This window comes from Branchiostoma belcheri, unplaced genomic scaffold (genome assembly GCF_001625305.1).
Source record: "Branchiostoma belcheri isolate BF01 breed outbred unplaced genomic scaffold, Haploidv18h27 scaffold1, whole genome shotgun sequence".
Taxonomy (NCBI): domain Eukaryota; kingdom Metazoa; phylum Chordata; class Leptocardii; order Amphioxiformes; family Branchiostomatidae; genus Branchiostoma; species Branchiostoma belcheri.
Genome location: NW_017802379.1, coordinates 1,130,842 through 1,156,727, shown reverse-complemented (window position 1 = coordinate 1,156,727; position 25,886 = coordinate 1,130,842). Strand labels below are relative to the sequence as shown.

The window sequence follows — 25,886 nt, the reverse complement described above, 5'->3', positions numbered from 1 at the left end:
CTGACGCCGCGCACTATCAGTAAACTGAGGAAGAAGAAGTTTCTGTCACGGCTGGAGGCACCACGAGCCAGCTCCGACTGTGTGACGATCGTTACGGTTCCCTCTACTGCAGTAACACTTCTCTTTAATATTGTTGTAGGTCTCAGCAGGAGTTATACCTGTTCGTGACTACTAATATTGCAGAAACAGAAGAAGAGGAACAGCGCGGTGCATCAGCGTGTTCTTCTTCTGCTTTCCTTGGAGGAATTGCCGACGGCGTCACATCACACATCACACCGGAGCCACTCTACACTGCCGACCAAGACAAGCAACTTGAGCTGTGAATATGGTACGTAACGTGCGCATTTCTTAATTTCTGTTCTTATCGCGTTTCTTGACATTGCCTTGATCCTAGCTTTATTTCTATTGATGTTTTGGCTATATTTTCTTGAAAGTTTTCATTTTTCATACACCAATTGAACGCCAGTATTTCACAGTTCGCTGCCATTCTCTGTGTTACGTACACTTATATTTGTCAGTGGATGTAATTCCATCTAGTACATATCATTCTGCAAAATGCCTGCCATTGCATTATTATTAGGCCTGGACCACCTATAAATAGAAATTGAATATTCATTTGCATTTGATTCACTAAATCACGCTATGCCATGGTAGATCTAGAAGTAACACATTACATTAATCTAAATCTATGAATACACCATCATCATCACCCGTCAATGCGTAGCTTTATAACAAATTGTAATATCAAATTCGAAGGGTGGTATAGCGGCTGTACAGATACAGATACTGTCAAAGTCAAGACTCGTAAACTAGAGCCGTAGAGTTGACGAGGTCTTCCCCACACAACACGTTGCTTCCTGTGCAGGCCTCCAGGCGGGTGGGAGTTTTTATACTGCGTTTTGTGCGAATTTTCAACGCGTTCTTTTCCCGGTTGGTAGTAGGATGGACGGGAAAAAACGCGTTGAAAATTCTACAAAACGCAGTATCAAAACTCCCACCGGCCGCCTGGAGGCCTGCACAGGAGGCTACGTTGTTTCCCAGAAATCCGTTCAGCCGAATCACCGCCCGCGGCTCCTCACCAAACGAAACCGACAGAAGCCGACAGAGTGCCTGTTTCCCAGGGGCTAGTGTACGTTATTGGAAACGAAAATCATGCCAGTATCTGTGAAACCGTAACTGTTGTGTTAAATTTTGATTAAAAAAAGGGCAGAAGGCATTGAAACGTTAATGGAAACTTAGTATCAAAGGACCACAAATTCTTTGGGAAGAAAAATCTTTTAAAAATCGTTTAATTTTCCTTTCCTTTCACGTCTGACACTAGCCTGCCGCAAGAACAGTTTCCTGGGATACTTTCAAATATATGTTCTGACGAAGCGAGTATAGTACACTATAAACTAACCATATAGAATGTAACCAAGCTGTCACGAGACATTACTTATAAAGAGCAAGTATTTATATCCATCCATAACGTTAATGATAAGATCTCATTTTTACTAGCGACACGTAGCTACGCGTATCGAAAACAGGAACAGGTGTCGACCTTAGTTGTCAATTTGTAAGGTTGGGTCATAAATTCATTTTTTATTTCATCTTCTCCATAGATCGACGACAGGACAAGTCGAGAGAAAGCTGCCGATGACGTCATATCGGAACGTCCAACCAGGAGACGCGCTCAGGTCCACACCGTGACGTCAGTGATGACGTTACAGATTCCCCTTGGTAAGGACGTGTTTTAGAAATTGAATCTAAACTTTAAACAAGTCTTTCTTTACGGTTATCTTTTAAATTTGTTGAGCGATGAGTGTCAAATATTTGGTCGCTCAGTCGCCGTAGCCACTATTGGAAAGTACATGTACATGTATTTAGTAAACAAAATAATTTATAAGGATACTGATTCCAGCTATAACGTTTATATATATATATAATTATAACATCACAAAGTATTGGATATTCTGTTCCTCTTTCCTTTCATCACACACAATCAAAATAGACAGTTTGGAGAACAGCACTTCTGCAACTTTTGTTTGTCATATATACACTACATGTCGATATGTAACAGTTACCAATTGTAGTTATGCTTCTCTTCTGCAATGACACATGACAAAACGCCCGTCGTTAACAAAAACACTGCCTACATTTCAGTCAAACAATGAAATACTCTTTTTTCTAAACCTTGGCAACGATTCAATGTTAACATACCAGCAGAAAGGTCACTACGAGCATTAAATTTAATACTTTTCTTACACCACTCACGAGGAAGGGAAAAAGAAGCCCCTTCTCTTTTATTATCAATTTTTCCAACCTTGTCAACGATTCGAACATTCACGCAGAAATGTTACTACGAACATCAGTACTTTTCTCACACCTCTCACGAGGAGGGTGAAAAAGAAGCCCATTCTCTTTTAGCATTCCCCCTCCCATATCATGCACTCCCCCTCCCATATCATGCACAGACATGCTAGATAGTAACTTAGTATTAGATGATTTAATCCATAGAAATCTTTTTCGTTTCCACACTTCTACAGATCCGCTGTCGTGGGACCTGAGAGACGTGCGCACCTGGTTGCGACACCTAGCGGCTCGGCACGACATTACAGTGGACCTGAGACTGTTCCATATGAACGGGAGGGGGATGTGCCTGATGAACCTGCAGGGCTTCGAGTACAGGGTGCCGGTCAAAGGTCATATTCTGTACGAGGACTTCTGGAGGAGGGTCGCGTTCTATCGCTCTTTCCGGAGATGCAAAACAGTCAAGGCCAAGAAGTAGTCTAAGAGTACTCAATACCAAGTGGTCATGTAACTGGATATATCTTTATTAGGGGAAGTTATAACGGGACGGAATAAATGTAAAGAGATATAAAGAAATACTTTCCGACGTAATTTTTATAAGCATATGTTTACAGTCAGTTCTGGAAAGCACGTCGTCTCTATCAGCCATGCTAAGCAGTTAGGGCATATTACTCAACAGTATTTATTGTAAAACGTAACGCCTCAACACAAATTTGCGGCACTGTCTATGTTTTGGTTACTATGTGTACATCTTTTTTTACTTCCCATGTATGTACTCTGTAAATAAATTCCAGCATATAATTGCCGTGTATGTCTAGGAAAGGTAAAACGCTTATTGTTACAATGCCCACTGCCGATGCTACAACAACTGTGTGCAGTGAAATTAAACGCGTATGTATGCTGGACTTGTTATAAGTATTCAGTCTGTATATGTGGAATCTGATAACTGTAAATAATACGTCTCTGAGCCTCTCTCGATCTCTGCGACTTAAGATAACACTGTAACAATATATAACTGGAATTAAAGGTATCTGCTATAATAAAGTGTATTCTGAATACTGTAAATAAAAGAGGAAGTCCCCTATTAAAAGTAGAACAAATGAAATTGTCTGTTCTATCATTTTTCTCGACCTACTAATTACGTACAAGGCGTGGTGTGTATAACATATATTGATATAAGCGGAAAAGACATGAATCAGGCGACATATTTATTGGCGCCAAAGAGCTAAATGTAGATACAAGGAAGTAAGTATTTCTATAACTAAAGGATTAGATGGTGTGTTACGCCAAAGGGCGGTTATACCGGCTATACTGATACAGATTATTTGAGGAATGGTTACAAGAAGCATCGTGGTAGTTTTGATATATTCTCTTCGTGCAAATGTTCCTATGGTTGTGGTAGAGACGGAATCTGCCCTTACATGATACAGGGCGATATAATAATATTGAATTCCGACTACGATAAAGCATGAAATAAAGCCGTATATGTACTACTACATGTATTCGGATTTCGGAAATTGGTCTTTTGAGACGGAAGTCTGCAATTTTCGGTGTAGTCGCAAGATGACGTGTTTGAGAAGGGAAGAATCGCTTTGAGAGACTCCACGTTACATGTTGGAATCACATTCACTGAAATGTCTAATATTATTATATACACATCTAACTCCAAAAACGTTGGTCAAACCCTCTTGAACTTACTTCTACTATCTAAGGAAATGAAATAGTCCTCATACGTGTGGAGTTCTCCACTAACAAGAGTCTTTCCGTTTTTCTGACGCCCTTGTGTCGGATTTGGTTGTCTTTTCTCCTCAAGTGTTGTGACGTAGTAGTCACCGTACGACGTTTGGCACCAAGAGTTCGCGTTTCTCGCTGGTTTAGTGTACTCCCGGGTAGGCGTGTTTGTGGTCGCTAGATTACTGTCAGTCTCATCGCGTCCGTGTGATGTGAATATTTGTCCTTTTCCTTCAGAGTTTTCATCTTCTTTTCCTTCATTCATGCGTGTACGTGTCAGCGTATTGTCCGAAGCCAAAGGATCTTCCGAGGCATTTTCACTGATCTGTAAGTTCGGCAACGAATTCTCCGTTTCTCTCTGTAATTTCTCTTCACATTCCGCACTCTGTAGTGTTTTTCCCCCCAGCATGCTCCCTATGCCCGATTCGATGCGATTCAGCAGCTTTAAGGAGTGAGAAAACCTGGAGCTGTCCTGGTTACCCCATCTGGAGATTTCATTCCGCAACTTGTAACCGTACGAGAGACCGGCGCTCAAGTACACGTCTTCTGGTGATTCTCTCGCCGATGTGTTATGACTTTTGTCCTGTCTCTCTTCTTGGTCGTCCCCATCTTTACGCGAGTTCCTACGTGTACCCACGAGAGTTGAAACAAATGTTTCTTTGCCGTGCTTTTGGTTCAAATGTATGAGGCTGCGGTGCTCTATTTGTTCTCGACCTTTGTCGTCTCCACGCGAGATCTTATCCCCGAGAGTTGAGTTAACTACTTCGACTCCTCCTGGTTGTTGAATTTTGTTCAAACGCATCGAACTATAGTCCCATGTCTCTTCTCTATTGTTGCTATCTTCACACACATCATCATTCACAAGAGGTGAATAAAGATCTCTTACCGTTAGACTTACGGCTTCTTGAGTCAACCTAACAGTACTTGACGTAAGTGTAACATTATCCGTTGACTGCCAACCATATTTCTCGTCGACTGCTTCACTTTTCATCTCAGTCGTTTTCGTTTCCTGAAAGTCGCTTTCCCGTCGTTGATTTTGACCAGCGATTGGAGGGACAAGATGGCGGCTGATATCCAGGAGTGTCTGGGACCTCGTTGCCATGGCAGCGGTTCGATAGAACCTGTTTCTGCTGGACCGGTTGAGATCGTCCATCTCCTCTGACGGGGTCCTGGCGCCATCTTGTTTCTCCCACCCCGCCCGAGGCCTGAGACCCGGGGACGGGGTGCGCCCCGTGTGGCCAGGCGGTGGTTTCAAACTCAGCGCCGAGTCATGGTCCGTTCGCGTTTTAGACGCAACTCTAGACTTCGCTGTGCGCCACCCCGCTCTCGAAGCGCCTCTGATCAGCGGAAGTTCTTGAGATTTCGGCCGGGGTTTGTCGGAGGATTGTCCATCCTGCTGACTCTGCCTTGGTATTTCGTGAGACCTTGGCCTAATTTTGTCCATCTCCTTCACAGAAGACACTTGTAATGGCGGAAAACGGCTGACTGTGCTCATCTTGGGAACAGGCAGTCTGCTCTTTTTGTACAGCGCTGGCTTTAAATTTCTTCATTCAAATGCGCGAAAAGTCCATTTTGATGTTTCATATCCGGGCTCGAAGAGACGGGCTTGTTGTAACCTATTCATTGCCACAAAATTGTTTACGCGGTCTCTAAGATATGAACATAGCACATCCTGGAGCTCAAACCACGAGAAAAAATTAGCGATGGGAGATCAGAATCACAAAGTACTTACAGACTGCGTCATGCGTCTTGGTCTTGACGTCGACAACAACATTTCCTGCCCATTGTCACTGTGACAACAAAATGTTCAATCCTTCCTGCAAGGTCTTTGCGGCTTTGCAATACCCAAGGGACCAGTTTGTCGTAAGCTGTCCCCGCTGTTGCTATGCCGTATCCCCGTGCATATCATAATGAATTGTCCTCGTCTCTATTGAAGCCAAATCCCAGAATTTGTCCCCTTGAAACGGCCGGTTGTCGTCCATTGTTCTCTCCATGAAAAGTCGACATGCTCAATTATTCATCATTAGAGAAAAACGTCACACTGTCTATCGTTTTTGTGCGGTCGCCTCTGTGCTACTGAGAATAGGAGGAAAATGTAACGTACCCGATAGATATTGTCCTTCGCGTATTGACGCCAGCCGCGCCGGGGCTGTTTTGGAGTACTGCCGCTCCAAACCTGGCGTTCCACTCGCGTTCACGGCCGATCGGGAAGACACAGATCTCCTGGCGACCACGTCGGGCAGACGCAGACGCGTTTGACGGCGTGGAAGTTCGAGTCCTGTGATCTTCTCGGAAAGCTGACGCACCCTCTGTATGGCCCTGCTCTTTCTCGGAGTCGCATGGTCCTGCCAGGAAACCCAGGACGAAATAGACGAAGCTCTCGAACTAGCTCGGCTCTTATTTACTGTCCTTGCTGACAAACCATAATCAGACTGGACGTAGTAATAGTCCTCTACTTCCTTTGTTGGCTGTGCCAGTCCGTTAGGACATCCATGGGTTTGCGGTATCTTTGCAGGTCCTTGACAGCTGGAGTTGTCGTGCGGATATGGTGGCTCCGTTGACTTTTTGACCTTCGTCACTTTGGCGACTTTTCTACAGACCAAGCGCGGTTTTCCCTCCATTGTCAGACGACAGGCGCTCAAACACATCCATCATTAAACTTTTACACCGCAGGACTAAAGAACACCGCATGCCCTGCCGGTGACCACGCGACGTCATCAAGGAAGGGTTCATTCTTCTTTTGGGGTTTCATTTCATTTTCCTCAGAAAAGAAAGAAGAGAATTGCTAAAAATACTTTTATTCCTATTAAGTCCCTGCTTCTACCTCCATAATGTCATATGATAAGTCCCTATGCACTAGCTGCGTTCTAAGGTTTATAAGTGTTAAAATTTTCGTCCCTACCAAATGACATTTTTAGTCTTGTCCATCTCTGATGACGACACGCAGGATGTGTATTGTGACGACCTGTGTGTGGGTACACTAATCATCACCATGGCAACCGAATGCCGCGTCATCACCCTGGCAACGAAGCGGTGCTCTGTTTCCAAGGTAACGGGAACGACGAGGTGGAATACGCGGTTTGTAACAGTTACCCCGACTTATTATCCAAGATTTACTGAGGACATGTCGTCCGAAATGGGGTCAGTTTTTCGCAAACAAGGACGTCTTTTTGTCATTGTGGCGGGGTTGTTTAAAGATTCATGAAATTTGTACGGTTGTCGTTGTGCGCACAATCTTCTGTTCTTTACAAGAAGAATGAACAAAAAGCGAACGAGCGCATATGAAAGGCAAATCTAGCGGCAATGGACTGATAGATGATTCGGTGTGGCCTTTGTGTTCTCCCGTTTTGTTAAGCTAGCTAGGCCGTTTGAATTGTTTCATCAAGGAGCTCCAAATTTACTCGTTGGTCTCATACATCCTGTTACGAAGAGTTTATGAATATAACAAGGAGGTACAGGAAATCCCCCTGATACCTCCTTGTTCATTCATTAAGGAGTGCAAAGTATGTTAACATCAAACATCAAACGTCTTAAAAGTGCAATGAAAGGATGTATGGAGATGGCAAATCTCGCACCAACACTAAACAATATCATCTATAACTCAGATAATCCAGATTTGTACCATGTTGTATTTAATTTTGTACACGTGTCTGAACACCAATTTCTCCGTACATACCGGTTCCTGACCGGTTCCTGACCCAGAATCTATATTTAGTTGACTGCTGAGGTCACGGCTCTACAGTAAATCATGTCGTGGTACCGGTACTAGGCATTCTTGTCCTGGAACTTAAAGATTTCGCAATGGATGCACATTGGACAAAATTATGTCCTGCCATTTGTTTTACGTGTTCTCTTCAAACGCATCAAAACAACTGACCCATCCCCCCTCCCACAACAGGGTTATTAGCATCTTACGCAGACTCTACGACTGGGCCTTTTGGGGGATGGGGATTTTATCATGTTTTTTTTTTCTTGCACACATATAGATGTTTGTTTGTTTGTTTGTTTGTTTTTATTAGATCTCCATTAGTGTTCAACTGACCACTATTCTTCCTGGAGTCCACATAAAATTCAAAATTATAACAACAGAAATGTACAGAATTCAACTCAATATTAACATAAATTGAATAATTTAAAATAATCAACATAATTAAGTAACATAAACTGAGTTCGAATCAGAGTGATCATTGACATTATAAAAGTAACATAATTAAGTAACATAAGGAAACTTAAGTTCAAAATCAAATTAATAATCAGTTAATGTAGTCAACTATGAAGCAAATGTTTAGCATTTAGATTAAAGCCAGCCCTTGATACTGTTGTCGCCAGAAGTTTCATTATGTTGGAGATTTTTATAAGCTGGGAAATACAAACTGAAACCCACTTGACTGCGTACAATGACCACGGCAGCTGTATCCTGCAGGGGGCTCGACGTGTCAATAGTTCATTTTTGAGGTACTCAAGATAATCCCACATTACAACAGTTCAATGGTTCTTCATTAGCATTTTCCGAAATCGCACTTGAAACAAAACGGACATACTGGTTGTCCGACAAATGAAACGCCATGTGACGTAATAGATGACGTAAGCATGCTTAGTGTCTGCTTCACATAGACTATATATTTAAAGGTCTTCATCCGTTTTACGGATTGAACACAAATCAACAATGGCTTATATTGTCCTACAAATGTGAGGTTTTTAGGTTCACAATATGAGGTACATGGTGTATCATTAGGCAGTCTAACTTGAGGGTTAAGGGCTTGATTTCTGATAAACCCTTTTTTTAACGACGAATAACCAGAACTGGACGGCTTGAAGGTCAAGAGAGAAAAATTTAACAGTGGTGACTGTGATGAAGGTGGTTTCAGTACTGCTCGTCGTCCCATAGAGTCAAGTCCACTTGGCTTTCAGAGGTAGACACGTGGGCCCTTCTGAGGAAACCGTGACCGAACACACGGCCACGGGGACAGTACCCGTGCGATGGGGTGGGAAAATCGGGACTGTTTTGGTCGTCATGTTTCAGAGTCACGGCGTTTGCAGGAAATCTTTGACCTTCTCGTTCATTCGTTGTTCGGGCCTCATCGGGAATGTCCGTACCCGGTCGGTCATCATCGGTAATTTCCGGTTGCTCTTCCGCGACAGATGGAAGCGCGCCAACATTCCTCCTCACCGCTTCGCAGTCCCCAGTAAAACTTTCCACCGTCGATTGTGAGGATGATCTGCGAAGACGCGAGGAGACGTCCAGAGAGACCACGGACACCCTGGACTGAATCTTGGCCGGCATCTTGCAGTGAAGGTCGGACCGCTTCTTCTTCGTCTTCCTCTGCCTGTAGAGAGGGATGACGGCGAAGAAGAGGAAGATGAGGAAGCCCTGGACGGAGTTGGTGATGGCGAAGATGTACTGGAACACCAGGCGGGCGTCGCCCACAGTGAAGCTTCCGAAGAGGTAGGTAAGACCTGAGATGGACAAATCATCATATGATCTTTTGAAAAATTGCCTGACAATGCGAAAATTTGGTGTCCCTAAACAAAAAGAATGCAACAATATCAATTCCAACGTCCGAATCCAGTATTCGAATTTTCGAAAGCGGATCACTCGGAACACGTTCGAATTATTCTTTGGAACATTTCGAAGCCCGTGTGATATCTTAAAACTAAATAGAACCAGCTAATAGAACCCTATGTGATACGGCTATATGTAGCTATCACACGGTCCGGAACATCCGTATTAACGGCTAGCGCTGCCTTTCTATATGACATAGAATGTTCCTTACCGAGCAGGACCATGAGCCCCACGGCGCTTCTCGCCTCCCTGACGCGGTCCTTGCGGCGGGTGGTGAAGCCGTCCCCGGGAACCTTCCTCACCACCAGCGACCGGATCACCAGCACGAAGATGGCGCTGTTGAACACCACGATGAGCATGGTGGGCACGAAGAACGTGGCGAAGAACACCGCAGCGTCAGAGATCCAACATCTAAACCAGGGGAGACATTCAAGAAAACAATCAGCAACACGTGCATATTAAGCCGAAATCAAACAATTGTCATCATATCATTCATACTCATACCTTCTATGATGTTGTTGCATTATACTATAGTCAATGGCGTTGCAAGTTTATGCCCTTTTCCCACTAGGATAGATTGTCCTGATCGAGCCAAATCTATTCGGCTTGATCCTCACAGTACTATCCACCTGTCTTCGGTTACAAACCTACGGTCGTGACGCTAAACGATTGTCTATCTCCTCTGTATATTGCCTTACACGAGGTTAAATAGCGTACACGTGTCCCATTGTCCTCACCTGTCGTCTGCGCCGTAAGAGTCCCAGCGAAGTGATACAGACGCGGTGACCACGATAGCCGGGACAACTGCAGAGGGAGGAACATCAGGAATCCGGTTACTTCTTGACACCAACACACAACTAGACATACAACATCATATCTCTGTGTGCATCATAACTTACCCCTTGTGCTGTTACAAAATTTACATACTGTAATTATCCTCTGACATTAAAATTGTAGTCAGCAGATTTGAGGATGTCTTACCCCATGCCGTAACGCAGGACCTGCAGAAGAAGAATCGCGGTTGCGTCAGGACCACCTTGACCAGGTTCTGGTACATGAGCAGTGCCTCGACTGCCATCCACGCCAGAGATACCTGCAAAAATAAGGGGAAGCGAATGGCAGGGATTTAAGAGGAATTCATCCCCTTAGAGTTTTCAGGCATGAGGCAGGCTGTGACAGAACCAACCATCGACAAGGCTAGATTTTTCCATAAAAGAACCAACTTTACTTTTTGCAGGACACATACACGACTGTTAATTCTCTGTTTGCGATTGCACGACGATCACAAGATGTTTCTGGGCAGACCCTTACTAGACAAGAAACCCTAGAAGTAAATCCTGACGACCGATCTCACCAGTAAGAAGTACTGTATAAGCGCGGCCTGTACTCCACACGCCACCCGGCTGTCCGTCTGCTTCACGCCGACCTGCAGACTCACCATGGCCAGCAACATGGCCGTGCTCAGGTTCAGGTGACACGGGGTTGTCTTCAGCTGCCGCAGGCGCCTAGAGGGAGTAAAGTAGGTAAAGGTAGTCCTGTGGCCTTTTTTAGGCCCTACCTTGTACAGTGATTGTTGTGCAATGACTAAGCAACAGGATGTCTTCAGCTACTTAATAAGAGGTAATTCAAACAAACGTCTCTGACATTTGAAGAGAAAAAAATATGCCTTCAAAATGTGACTAACAATTTGCCACCATGCATGTACTAGTACCATGGAGGTAGAAAAAAGATCTTCTACCTCCATGCTAGTACCTATCAATGAATATATGCACTATATGTTCATTAATTGTTATTTACCTCAATAGATTTCAGATAACCCAAGGTATTACAGTATCATATTCTAGTGATAACTGACGTGCGTGCTTGTTTCTACATTCTACTGACCTGACGAACAGCAGAGACACTAATGTGCCGATGAGTCCGACCATGGACAGCCCGCAGCCCAGCCAGGAGATCCAGCTCAGCGCCGTGCGGTGTTCCACCGGTAACGGGCCGGCACCGAACTGGTCAGAGATGTCCTGAACGGGGACAGGGAAAAACATCATCTTCATCAAGGTTAAAGATGTCTGTGTCTGCATAGTCGGTATAACCGCCCTTCGGCGTAACACACCAGCTTCGCAGACACGCGGCTATATTACACCGCGGCCAAACGATCTGTTACACCCAACCTTAACTGCAAGCGTTGTTCAGAGCTATCTAGAGATGATGCCCCTACTGTACTTCGTGGTATGACAGCGAATCCTCTTCTGCGATAGGTCTAGGAAAATATGAGTTTTTTTAACATCTCGGTGTAGATCCGAGAAGTAAAAGGCTTTCAGGAAACCGCTCAGACAAGAACGTACCATTATCAGGGCAAAGTTAGTCAGGTGGTTACAATGGCACTCCGTGACGTCATCGACGGTTTGGTGTACCCAGCATCCTTCAGTTGACCATGCCCCTGCCCCGCCTTTGGAAAAAGGACAAAAATCCGACACTTCATTTCCATGACCTCACAATGATAATAATGCCATTGTTGTAACCAGTTGACCCCCGAACTATTGACCAACTAGAGTACCTTTTCCCCCTCTGCTAGCATTACCAAAATCAGAAGGGCAAATCTCTTACCCGCAGCATCGAAGTCCCAGAACACGCACGTAGGTGTTCTCCCCTTCTGCAGAATAAAAGAACATAAAACAGTAATATCAAAATTCTTAACAATCATGCACACCATAGTCATTTTTTCGTCCTGTCTGTATGTATAAATACGAACAAAACATTTCCTAATACTAACATACGACGAGTCTGAAACGCCCACTCTCACCATCTTATGTTTCAGGATGATGACCACAGGTTCCGTCAGGTTCTTCACACAGCGTCCCTGGATCTTACTGGCGAGAACCCTGCTGCCGATCTTCAGCTGGTGGTCCTCCTGTAGCGACACTAGACTCGGGCCTCCGTGGTCCTCGTTAGAACTCGTGCCGTTGTGTATGTCGTTTTGCCCGTTGATGTCAGAAGGGAAAAGCCGGTCGTTCTCGTACAGTACGAACTGAATGGCGTGCGTGTCACCAGAGTGGTGCCAGGAGCAGTTCGCATCCAATGCAGCTCTAGAGAAAAAAATAATCATTTACAGAATCTTACGCTAGAATCCACAAAGATGCCCGTGCAATGAACAAGTGAATATAAAATACTTTGTGTTGTAATATAATATCATCTCTGAGTCAGTGTATCCTTCAGCCTCCTAGAAGGAATTTCTGATCGTTCATCCTAGCCTCCACTAGGCGGTCGGGAGCGGCAAACTGTCCTTCTTTTGTGGATCAACTCTCCTGGCATGTTACCTGTCTATTTGGCCAATTTATACTCTTTCCAGTCGCTTCTGAAGCCTGCTAGAGGCTGCGTTCATCCGTTTTTCATCCGGTTAACTCTCCCTATAAATAGAATGAAAATGTGTGCAAAGGCCATCACCTGGCATCAGCCTGATCAAAGACAGCGTGCGGGATGTAGATAAGCTCGCTCAGGACGGAGATGTCGATCCGCTCCACTGTCTGCTGTAGATCACCCGGGATGGTCTGGAACGTGTGGTTCCTCAGGCTGAGGTTACCTGCAAATGAAACAATCTGTCTATTTGGTCGATTGCTACAGTTTCCAGCATGTAGAATAGCCCTGGAGCCTGGAATAGGCTGCGAATCGACTACTTTATTTTGATTTATTGTAGATATCTCTTCATGACTGATTGTGAAAAGAATTCTTGTTACTTTTCTCTAATCTGCCTGTTGTGATATAAAGTGATCTGTAATAAAATATATACCTGCTCCTCCATGGTCCGTACAGTTGGTGAGGTTGGAGGGACTGTGCAGAGACACGAAGGTCATACCGGGGAACGCCTGCGGCTCAACCTGAGGGAAACCATCGCATGTTGTTACTAGCCTTGTCTGAACATCTCTAAATCTCTAGAGAAGCAGTTTCTTTATTCAGCAAGCAAGCAACCAATGAGTTTCTCATTGACGTTTTTTGACCGTTGTTCAAAGAACCGTCTTATTCCGTCACATGTCAACCTGATAAAATTACGGGTCTTAAAGTCTCGTCGAAAAGGTGTTGCATTCTTCCTCATCATTTTTAACCACTGTCTCACCTTCTCTATGTTGACGACGACGTTGTCCGTCACGACTGAGTATGACGTCATGTTGCCGGTCATGGCGTCATCCACGATTGTGTTGATTAACAGGATCAGCCTGGGGGACAGGATGGAGGCGCAAACGTCAAGAACAGTCTTAGCTGCTTTTTAAAACTCGCAGATAAGGAAAGACTCCTGTTAGTCAAAAATTCTAGTCCCATCTCCATCGTGTTTTGGAAGCTATGTGCTTCACATGCTAAACATGCTTCAACCAATACTAAAGAATTGTCCGGCCAAGATAAGAGAAATCTGTATGAATCTGACTTTAAGATATCAATATCTTTATGAGAACAATGTCGAGGTATGCCCAACCCATTAAGGTCACTGTAGTATGTGCTATCGTACTTTTGCCGGAAGTAACTAACCGATGCGCTTCCTCCATACTCAGCGTTCCGGGTGACGAACCCACCAGACTGCTGATCGTCTCGATGAGAGTAGAGGCAATCTTCAAACAAGAAAAGTACATCAATAGTGTGGCTGAAGAATTTGATAAGGTCTGCATGGTATAGTGCATTCTAAAACATTGCACAACCTAGAAACATTGCAAGCTTTGCAATGTTGCTTGACAGGGATTCGTGGGATGAGAGATGGGTAGGGAAAAAATGGATGGAGGAAATCAGTGACAGTGTTACCTCTGGGGAGTAGATCTGGTCTACTTTGTGCGCAGTCTCAAACATGTTTAGAGTTAGTTCCACATCCGGAGTCCTGATGTTACCAAGGTCACCGGTCACGTGTTCTATGCTTGATATAAACGCTTCCACCCTGGCGCTGTCTGACAGAATCTGTTGAAATATGAGCCGACGTTGAATTCGAAGATAAAAAGCAAAGTTCGAAAAGACATGAAAAGCAGTCTTTTGTCCCTTATTGGTCCAACGAATAGTGATAGCAAGAATAGCATTCAATTCAAGCACACATTTACGGACTTTTATGTAATTTTATGTCTTTCGTAGTTTTGCCTACTTGTTGTACTCTAGGTGTTGTCCTTGGTGCTGAAAGTGTTATAACGCAATGCGTTGAGTTACGGAAAACTCTAATAAACTGTAATATTGTGTAAATACTTCACTTTCTCTCATGAACGTGGAAAGGGCGTCAGGTTGGTTCTAGCTGATGACCCAAAATAAAGAGATGCCTCACATAGCTTGGGCTATTTCAGTCCAATTATGAAATGATGCCAAAAGTGTGCTAAGAAATGTCATGCAATTTCAACACCAGACAGATTTCCTCATCCTGATTTTGACACCGTTAAACTGCATTAGATGCCTTTGTAATAAACGACGAGAGCTCACGTTGTAGAGGTCCTCGAACGGCTCGCTGTCCTTGGAGCGGCACATCCAGGTCAAGGGCTCGGTCCAGCTGACGGTGCCGTCCTCGTTCTGCACGCACTTCCGACTGGCCCTGCGCAAGAGTAGCTCCATGTGCAGCAGGACGTTCGCGAAGTTCTCCCACGTCACCTGCGGTAACACGTGACATGTTAAGTCATCGCTGCATATAGCCTAACATGGCCTCACGAACACTGCCGAGCTTCCCGCCAATCATGGCTAGGAGTAGATTGGGGGCGAGGATGGCTGTGATTGACTGGTGTTCAGTGAGGTCGGCTACTGTTCAGTGGTTCAAAATGTTTTTAGAACATTTTGATGTTCGGGAGTAGGTCAGGGGTGTTTGAGGCATGTTAGGGGGTCCAGTCGGTTTAAATTTAACTCAAACACGATGCATATAGAAAGGTAGACGTGGCCAAATCTAACCAGACTGCTCCCGAAAGTCAGCCAACCTTGGATGATTGGTGGTTGGGGCAAGGTTTTGAATATGTGACAGGGCCATAAAATTCATGTCTCCCACTGAGCATACCAACCTTGTTTCTGGCTGGAGGTTCTTGAGTTTGGTTGGTTGTGTCGTTGTTATTGGAGCTCTCTACTCCCACACTATCTTCGTGGTCAGACGTGCCGAAATGGTGCAGATGTCGGGGCCGAGACTCCGGGCGGTGGATGACGATGGGTTCGGCTGCCCCCTCAGACCACCGCCGCCTGGGATGCTTGGATGCCTCTTCGCCTGTCTTGTTCAGGATGCTCTCGAAGAACTCCTTCCCCTCCTAGTAGAAAAGTAACATTTGCAAAGCAAAAGCATGATGTTTACCTTCGCATATGGTCTACTCTGTTAACTGTTGATCATTACTCAAATACATTCATATATATCGTGACAGGAGTCTAAATCCCTCCGACTATAAAATTGCAACATGATGTAACCCAACACTAGTTACCATGGCGATAGACGCCTGTTTCAGATCACTGACCTTATTGGTTTGGAGAAGAGGAATCATAGCATAAACAATATGTTTTCCTTCTGTAAACATTATTATCACCTTGTAGACGTTACCATGGCGATAGACGTCTGGTTTTTTCATTCATTTTTTTTTTTCATTTTATTTATTCATCCAGGTGATACATATCGCCTTGTCGGCGTTTTTCAATGATACCTGGGGGGGGTAAACCCCAACATAGTAAAATACAAACAATGTAACTGAGGATAAAATACAATAATAAATAAGAAGAAAATAATCACTATATACAAGTGTGCAATTAATCATAAGGTAACATAAAGAATCCAACCAAACATAAATAAGTTAAAGCGAAAGGTTCAGGTCATTGACTGGCCTTATTGGTTTGGAGAAGAAAAGGAAGAAGAAATTATGCAAATTAAGAAATTATCGACCCAGCCTGATCCATCGATCTTGATGCTCGGTTGTGTATATATATATATATATATGTTACTTTTGGTTTTTTTTACTGTTGTTGGTGTTTATGTCTACCTGTACAGGGCACGCCTGTAAAGCAGTATATTGTACTGAGTGCGTCTACCCTGTATAAAGAAGAAATAAATAAATAAATAAATAAAGGTAAACATAATTATCACCTTGTAGACGTCGCTCTCCACGAAGTTGTCCATGCTGCTGGTCCATAGCGCATGGAGGAAGTTGTCGGTCAGGCTGGTGCCGTTGTAGTTCTCCACGGGAATTTCCTGGTTCTGGAAGACCCCGAGCGAGATGTCGAGGATGAGATCCCGGATGAGGCGGGCTGACGGCAGGATGGAGCCGTATGGACAGTCCGCCAGCGCCGGGAAACCCGCCAGCGTCAGCGGCCATCTGAACACACCTGGTGGTGGAAAAGGTAGTTAAAACGATAAAGGTTAATGTAGTTTCGAAGTCTTTTTTGAAACAGTGCGTCGATAATCCACTGTGTCTAGGGCACGGCGTTGGAAGGCAGAACCCTTCCACCTCCATTTACCTCCCCAACCGAAGTCAGATACCCATTTTACACCTGGGTGGAGTGTGAGAAAAATCGTGTTAAGTGCCTTTCACAAGGATGCAAAGAATCGAACCCATGACAAAAATTTTGAACACGCCATAATTACAAGATGTTGGGAAGGTACATGTACACAGAGCATAAACATAAACACCTACAAATATTTGCTATGCTCATTATGTATTGAATACTTTTAAAGGCTAGTTATTATTGTGCTATTATTCAATTGCCAACCTTTCCCGTTCTCCTCTCTAAACGTTGTCTCGGGTGGACACACGTTTCGCTTCATCCACTGCACGGTGAAATTCAGGTACATGGTGAAGTACTGCTCTAGCAGCGCCACCTGCGACAGAACGATGTACTGCATGAGTTCTCAACATTCTGGCATGGACACAAGGAGGCTCACCTGTGTTGGTACGTTTCATGATGGTAGCGGAGGTGCTATAAGCCTCCAAACACAACGCCTTTTACATTTCAGTACTACTCTGTCCTTGGTGCTGATCTGCATTCTATTCCATTTGACTGCGCTGCTAGAGTGGGGCGTTGTGTCATCCTGTGATTAGCAACTGTGGTCTTGTCAAGACAAGTAGGGGAATTTCAGGGTGAACTCAATCTGCATAGATTGTGCTCCTCGTTTTCTACTTGAAAATTCAGTGACGGAGATATTTTATTATGTATTACAGCAAACATGATCACCTGGAATATGGTAGAGTTGGTAAAGGCGCTGACACACTCAGTCATGTCAGGAACCTCCCAGACCGCCATACTGAGGGGCGGGTACTCCACACACCGTCTCTTCACACTGGGCCCTCTCAGGCCCAGCTGCTCGTCACACGGCTTCTCTACTACCTCTCCTAGTAAACAAACAAATAAACAAACAAACAAATAAATAAACAAACATATGAACGCTCCCACACCGCCATACTGAGGGGCGGGTACTCCACACACCGTCTCTTCACACTGGGCCCTCTCAGACCCAGCCGCTCGTCACACGGCTTCTCTACTACCTGTCCTGGTAAACAAACAAATAAACAAACAAATAAACAAACATATGAACGCTCCCACACCGCCATACTGAGGGGCGGGTACTCCACACACCGTCTCTTCACACTGGGCCATCGGCTTGTCTACTACCTCTCCTCGAAAACAAATAAACAAACAAACAAACAAGCATTAGCCCTCCCACACAGACATACCTGTCCTTGGTAACAGAAAACTGTCACCCCATGACTCCATGTGAACAGTGAACTTTGTGTAGTACATACATGTACGTAGAAATAGCTGAATACGTAGGCCATGATGTCGTAGATTTTACAAGCTGTGACAGAAACACTAGGGTCCTTACCTACAGGTGTTTCCTCCCAGTCCATGTCGTAGCTGCTCTCCCCCTTGCAGGACTTGGTGGCGGGTTTACAGACGCGGCAGGCGCTGCAGTCCGGGCCCCGCCAGAACGCCACAGAGTACCCGTACTCAGGCATTTCCACTATCCCGCACTCCCGGGCCGCCAACGGACCGCCTGCCGCCTCCTCCCCGATACACGGAACCTGGCCAGGAGGCAGAACATTCAACTTCATTCCGTAACAACATCTGCAATAGAATTCCTAAGGCCACACCAAGTAAATTTTATGGATGACGTCCTTTGGAAACCCTCAATCTAATGCGAGAGGGCGAAAAAAAACAAGAAGGGCCCTAAAAAACAAGATGCCTAGATTAGAAATATACTAAGAGACGACAAATGTTAGGACACAAATTGAATGAGGTGACACAGTGTAACAAGCAAGAAGTCTTTTATTCATCATCAAAACAGCAATAAATCAGGTGGAACAGCAGTTGTCGTCCTGTCCTGTTTTCGCGTTACGGGCTCCACGTCAATCTGACGATTTGCAGCACTGTCGTGACTCTTTGGTCATAGTTACAGGAATTTCTTGTTTTTTTTTTTCTAGGAACAGGCCAAAATCAATGCGCGCGCGGACGTCATCCATAAATTTTACTTGGTGTGGCCTAAATACAAGATACAAGTTGATAAACAGTACTTCATGTATATAAGGATTTTGATGTAATGACACTCTATTTATAGTGAACATGAACAAATTTTAACGCTTATGTTGGCAGGTAGCTTTTTAAGGCCGTAGGGGCAGTGGGTGAGGGTGCGATAAGAATGCAATAAATAGAATATGATGAATAAAATACTATATAAAATGCAGGTATGATACAAGTCAATAGAATGCACAGGACTGAATAGATTTCTTAACACCATTCCCCTATATACATGTATCGTCCTTAACGCTTGACAACGTGACGTATGGAGCTATCGATTTGTATGTTATTGTGACTGTCTCTGACATGATTTTTTGTTATTGTTATCACAGGGAGGTAATTCGATATGTTGCCGGAGCTTCAGTACATTGTTGCCGCATCATGTAGTACCGTGATCCCGGAACTAAGGAACAGGACAGGTATCACCATCTCTCAGGTATTAAACCTATCAAACAGGCATGTGTGGAAGAGAGACAGTAAACAGAGAAGGGCGGATGTTGGGTTGTTAATGTCAGTCAGTTCGTATTGATATCCGTGCCTTTTCGACTATGGAAATAATGACAATACCAGGTACATTTGCTGGTAAAACTTTCAAATAACATGAAGCCCAACCTCTGCCAAACCCGGGGCAGCGGTCTCCAGCCACAAATACCCATCGGCCTCTTCGCGCCGACAGGTATGCTGCAGAACGGGGTTGACTGCGAAGGTCGCGTCCTTGATGGGAGGTGGTTCTGTGGACGGGAGGTGTAGGTCATACCCGCTCCCCAAGTCTGGATCTGTAGAAAAAAAAAGGATTTTGTTATCAAAATCGAAAAAAAATCTGTTTGATTGCAGTATTTAGATGAAATAGGAGTGAGAACTGACTCCCTTTCTTTACCCTTATTGACATTTCTTAATGGTTGAATATACTGAGTATTTGCACTCCGTGGTGTATGGAGTAAATATACGACCAACGGTCTTTACTAAGCACCCTTGTATAAACTTGGAAAAGCGGACCCAAACGCGCTCATTCTTAGTAACTATTTTGTTTTATTTTCTCTCGATTTAAGTTACAAGATACACACTTGCCTAAGGGATTGAAATATTGTCAAAATGTTGCCTGTATCCTATTTACTATCTACATAAAATGTCGTACAGCAGCTAGCAAAAAGTGTAATCCAAATACCACTTTACGTTGTTTTCCATGTGAATATTATATATAAATATGAGTCATAAACACATGGAACACCCTACAAGATATTCCTACAGATCTAATATTTAAAAAGTATAAATACATAGACTTGTATAACAGTTTACTGTTGTACAGTATTGACATGAGTTGGAAGTCCGGCGGACAAGGACGAACAAACATGGGGACAAAAATAGACAGGAGCGAAAACTCCCAGATGTTCCGTTAAAAACGAGGTCAAACAGAGGTGACTACGTAGATATATCGGAATGCTGATAATTTATATCTTCATACATGGCACATCTTTGTTGTATTCATTAGGGGATGAACTGTCATAATTATTTTTTCCATTGCCAATTAATACATGAATTGTAGGCATAAAGTTGTTTTAAACCTAAACCTTGTTCGAAAACCAATATGGTTTCTATCTTTTAGTTGTCCGAATGCTGCATCTTACTATTTTAAAGCAGCGCATATAAACTACCAACCATGATGCAGACTTGTCCAGACTTGTCTAAGGAAAGAACGGCACTCTTACTTCTAACCTACAACAAATGATAAAGGTGAATTTAATCATTTAACTGAAGCAGACCGTACCTCCACCGCTCCCCGGGTCCGTCTCAGACAGAGTCTCAGAAGCAGCGAGGAGCCAGGGCGAGATCCCCAGGGAGTCGTCCAGGGACCTCCCGTCAGAAAACCTCAAGACGAACAGGAAGAAGAAAAAGGTTCGAACCACAAGCATCGTCTCCCATCTCCTGATGCCTCTGAGAAAAATGTTCCAGGAATGTCCTCTACACTTTCCTAGGAGGAGTCTAGCCCATGGTGACCATAACAAAGCGAGTTACATAATGTGATGCTTCCATATGGTCGGCAAAAATATGTGCCGTATATGTTCACTGCATGTGGTGCTCTGTTTGACTTTTAGACCACGTTATATTTATTTTTGATATGATATCGAGAAAGGTCCAATTATGATGAGACCACGACCGGCCGGCGGGAAAATGCTACTTATCAAACAGCAACGGGTCATAGGTCAACACACACCTGTCCTTTCCCTCCGCACCTTGGCTGACACGGGATATTTACGTACTACATTTGTTGTATTTGGATGTTTTGTATTTACAGATTTTGTGTTTGTGGGTTTTGTATTTGTTTGGTGTGGAACTTGATATGATTTATAAAGGAACTGTACCATCCGTTTTGCGCAGTTTAGGTCATATTCTGTTCAGACTGAGAGAGAGAGAGAGAGATGCTGTTTGCGAGTTTTGTTTAACACATTAAACTGGTCATAATCACTCTTACGTTGCGCCAACGTCAACGGACTAACAAAAATAATTGATTACGGTAGCCTGCTAGTCGTGAGAGGTAAACATGAAGCATCCAAACGTTGCCCATACAGTGGGAGGCGCTATGACTTAAGGCATTATGTACGATCTTTGTTTAAAAGGGTTTCCAAAAGGTCGCCTATTGAATGGCTGACCTAGTTGTGGTAAACGTTTCCAGTATATAACCATCAGTTAACTAAACGTTAGAATTAAGAATTAATATAGAACACCAAGAACTAGAAAAGAGACTGCAAGAACTGGAAAGTCAACTAGACGAAACCTTGAATGACGAGATCTTAAATGAATATACGCAAGTTAAATTAAAATTAGAACAAATATATGAATACAGAGCAAAAGGCGCTCAAGTTAGAGCAAGGGTGCAATGGGCGGAAAAAGGTGAAAAATCCAACAAGTATTTTCTCAATCTTGAGAACTCCCGCTCTAAACAAAACACCATTTCCAAATTAAAGGATGCAAAGAATGGCAACAGAGAGGAGACAAACCCATTTAAAATATTAGATTTAGAAGTAAACTTTTACAAGGAGCTGTACTGCAGTGATAATTCTGCTTCTGATGAACAGATTAACACTTTTCTTGAATCAGTTGAAGTGCCCACTCTCTCTGAAGAGGAAAGGATTCTGCTAGATGAACCCATAACAAAAAATAAATTCCTCTTAGCACTGAAATCTATGAACCATAATAAATCACCTGGAAGCGATGGCTTACCAGCTGAATTTTACCTGAAGTTCTGGAATGAAATTGGAGATCTAGTTTGTGATGCCTTGAAAGAGGGATTGATAGCTAGATGCCTTTCTGTGACACAAAAGAGAGCCTTGTTAAAACTTATTTATAAGAAGGGCGATAAGACGGACTTAGCAAATTGGAGACCAATAAGCTTGCTAAACACTGATTATAAGATACTAGCAGTGGTCTTAGCGAAACGACTGCAGAGTTTTCTTCCTAAACTGATCTCTAATGATCAAACTGCATATGTTAAGTCCAGGTTTATTGGACAAAATGTCAGACTCATTCAGGATGTTATTTATTTTTCTAACTACTATAACTTACCTGCTGCAGTCGTCTGGCTAGATTTCGAAAAAGCATTTGACTCGGTTCACTGGAATTTCATGCTTAAAACTCTGGATAAGTTTGGTTTTGGACCCACATTTACCTCATTAGTTAAAACCATGTATACTGACATAGAAAGCTGCATCATGAATGCAGGATGGAAATCTGCTTACTTCAAGTTGCAAAGAGGCATCAGACAGGGGTGTCCTCTATCCGCCCTATTATTTAACCTTGTGGTTGAAGTCCTTGCAACCAAAATCAGACAAACAGACACTGTTAAAGGTATTAAAGTTGAAACTACTGATAACATATCTGAAATAAAGATAAGCCAGGTGGCAGATGACACTACTCTTATGCTCTTGGAAGATGAATCCATAAGAGGTGCATTACAGATTGTTGATGATTTCAGTTATGTAGCCGGACCCACTCTAAACCGTAAGAAGTGCGAGGCATTATGGGTTGGGGCCAATCGGGGACGGAGTGATACCCCCTTCGGAATTGCATGGCCTAATAGACCTATCAAATCTTTAGGGATCTATTTTAGCCTGTCAGAAGAAGAATGCGAGACTTTGAACTGGGTAAAGAGAATAGAGAGCATGGAAAATCTACTACAAAGATGGCTTAGACGAAAATTAACTCTTTACGGCAAAGTATTAGTTATTAAAACACTAGCAATATCCCAAATTATTTATACCATGACTATGATCCCAACACCGGAGTGGGCTTTGAAAAGAATTGAAAAGGCATGCTTCTCTTTTCTATGGAATCATAAGCCTGACAAAGTAAAGAGAAAGGTGCTGTACTCAAATTATTTAGATGGAGGGATCAAAATGTTGGACATAAAATTAAAATGCAGAAGCCTACAGGCTTCATGGGTTAAACGGCTAATACAGACGACACACAATGTTGCTACAGTTAGTCATTGGCACCTAATTGCCCTACATTTTATTCAACATTTTGGGAAAGATTTCCTTCTCTTCCGATTCAATTTCTGTAAAAGTAGAGATGCTCCAGTATTAAGAGCCCTCCCACCATTCTACAGACAGATAGTGTTGACATGGCATGAATTGGGAGGAGGTAGAACAGACCTTGTGAAACAGAGACAGGAAATTATATGGTGTAACGAAAACTACAAAGTTGGCAATAATACATTGTATTTTGAACACTGGATCAAAAGTGGATTTATATATGTTAATGATATATGTGAAAACTTGGAGTTTATAACATCGGAAAAGCTGTTAAGTGACCTTATAGATAGAAAGAACTGGATTTGTGAATTTATGAAAGTTAAAAGGGCAATAGGATTGAACTGGATCTCTGAAGAGAATTATACAGCAACGGACATGATAAATACTATGCATGACCATACGATATGGTTTAATTCCTGTTTAGTCCCAATTGAAAAACTTACCAGTAGATACTTGTACCATGTTAGTGTTTGTAAGAATGTTACAATACCTGCTGCTCAAATTTACTGGGACACTTTGTCTCCCAGTTTGAACTGGAGAAAAATATGGATGGCACAAACATTGAACATCAAAGACAATAAGTTCAGAGAGTTTAATTTCAAAATCCTTCATAAAATACTCCCTTGTAAACTGTTGCTTAATAAATGGAGAATTGTTAACACTAACGGGAGCATCTACAGTCCCGAATGTGAGCTATGTAATACTGTTGAAAATTATATGCATATGTTCATCCACTGTAAACGCTTAACAGGGTATTGGGAAGAAATCTTTGAGCGAATATTTAATAGACACATGAATGTAGAATTAGAATCAGTGTTACTTAGCGATTCTTCCAACAGTCATCTTACCTTAGCAAAGTACGCAATATTTCTGTCATGGACCAGATATAAAGATAAGCCGAGATTATTAGAAAACCATAACTGTTTACGACATTATGCGATAACAGCGTTATAACTTCTGCTGCATAAGTATATCTACCCGTCTTTATTTAAAATGCTTGTATCTAAAATGATTTTCTGTCTGACGACACCACATGTACACCATATGTGAATCTGAATAAAGTCCATGGCTTGGGACCATGGTAGTTATGGTAGGAAAAAAAAAAAGTTAACTAAACGTAGCAATTGTCTTGTCGCCTAAAGGGGTGTCATGGGCTTGCAATACTAGTACTACCGTATGTAAGTGAGCAGGTACATACGACCAACTTGTATTCCACAACAAGCGTATAGAGAAGCACAACAAGGAAATTACCAAGCGTTATGTTGGCTTTATTGGAATAACTCTTAAACAATGGGAAATGTCCCAAAGGATGTTGTGATTTAACTTGTGCGTCCGTGGCCTGCCCTGGTCTTTTGATTTATACTTTGTGTTCAGGTCATTCCGTAAGACCTGTTCTGCCTGCGGCTCGTGCTTGCCCGATTGTCCCGCAAAAATCCGTGGGTAATTATCACCTAGTTTCCACCCATTAGCCGCTCCGGCTGCTCGAAAAGAGAGCCCATAATAGACCCAGTTACCGCGCATTGTTCGCAGGCGGCGGAATGAGTTTTGGGCAAATCGCACGCGTGCAGACCGGGGTAGTGTTGTGTCTGTTGTTGTTTTCGGGGTGAAACCTGAGATGTGCAGTAATGGCTCCTTTCTCAGCCCGTCCTTTCAGTCGCGAGTGACGGGCAACACAAGCCCCTCACAAAAACATCGACAAACAACAGTGCCAGTCGCCCGTCACACAAAGGCGTGATTGACGTCTGCTTTCAATACATGCACGCGTACTGATCTGTATCTTTACCTTTCGGGTCACCTGGGCGGGCACCCCGTTTTCAAAGACGAGCCAATCCTTCCTGATTTGAGGTCCCAAATACCTGCTCGAGCCTGAAAACACTTAAATACGTAATTTGAAGACCTTAAACCTTTAAGTACCATGTAAAGTCACGCAAATTTTCTCTTTGTTTTAAACAATGCAACAGGTGGTTGTGAAAGGACGGTGATTCGGGAGTAAATGTCCGTTTCCGGTGCGTGCACAAAACGCTCCAAAACAAACAAAATTTCTGAAAAGGACAGCAGATCGACGCACACACGGGTCGAAACGGGGCCTCAGCGAGGCAGCGCCATGTCTATGTAAACGTTTACCTTTATACTACGGCCCAGAAGAATAACATGCACACACAGCCGATGCTATTTTGCATTCGCTGACCCCTACACGAGTAATGGTCGGACCCAAACACAACACTAGCTGCGGGGGTCTCTTGAAGAATTTGACTTTACAACTTTAGCAATACCGCAATGCCATTAAACAT

At 43.4% G+C, this 25,886-nt stretch overlaps 3 protein-coding genes across 3 annotated transcripts; 1 reads left to right on the top strand and 2 right to left on the bottom strand.

Moving 5' to 3' along the window:
* The first annotated feature begins 127 nt into the window (after window positions 1–127).
* On the top strand, window positions 128–3,308 carry LOC109462476 (transcription factor ETV7-like). The gene is made up of 3 exons (XM_019759035.1): window positions 128–328; window positions 1,602–1,719; window positions 2,526–3,308. The coding sequence occupies exons 1-3, from the start codon at window positions 326–328 to the stop codon at window positions 2,765–2,767; spliced, it is 363 nt and encodes a 120-aa protein (XP_019614594.1). The 5' UTR covers window positions 128–325; the 3' UTR covers window positions 2,768–3,308.
* Window positions 3,309–3,804: 496 nt separating this feature from the next.
* LOC109462211 lies at window positions 3,805–6,681 on the bottom strand. Its single transcript, XM_019758740.1, has one exon. It carries the CDS (start codon window positions 5,513–5,515, stop codon window positions 3,968–3,970), a length of 1,548 nt encoding a protein of 515 aa, XP_019614299.1. The 5' UTR covers window positions 5,516–6,681; the 3' UTR covers window positions 3,805–3,967.
* Window positions 6,682–8,629: 1,948 nt separating this feature from the next.
* On the bottom strand, window positions 8,630–21,075 carry LOC109461490. The gene is made up of 21 exons (XM_019758222.1): window positions 20,832–21,075; window positions 19,679–19,842; window positions 18,226–18,573; window positions 17,955–18,036; window positions 17,726–17,883; window positions 17,264–17,372; window positions 16,641–16,879; window positions 15,583–15,819; window positions 15,020–15,184; window positions 14,366–14,515; window positions 13,368–13,455; window positions 13,025–13,160; window positions 12,384–12,666; window positions 12,188–12,233; window positions 11,926–12,029; window positions 11,468–11,601; window positions 10,938–11,088; window positions 10,565–10,676; window positions 10,321–10,387; window positions 9,795–9,994; window positions 8,630–9,477 (listed from the first exon to the last, which is right to left on the bottom strand). Exons 1-21 carry the CDS (start codon window positions 20,974–20,976, stop codon window positions 8,885–8,887), a joined length of 3,711 nt encoding a protein of 1,236 aa, XP_019613781.1. The 5' UTR covers window positions 20,977–21,075; the 3' UTR covers window positions 8,630–8,884.
* Window positions 21,076–25,886: the final 4,811 nt, after the last annotated feature.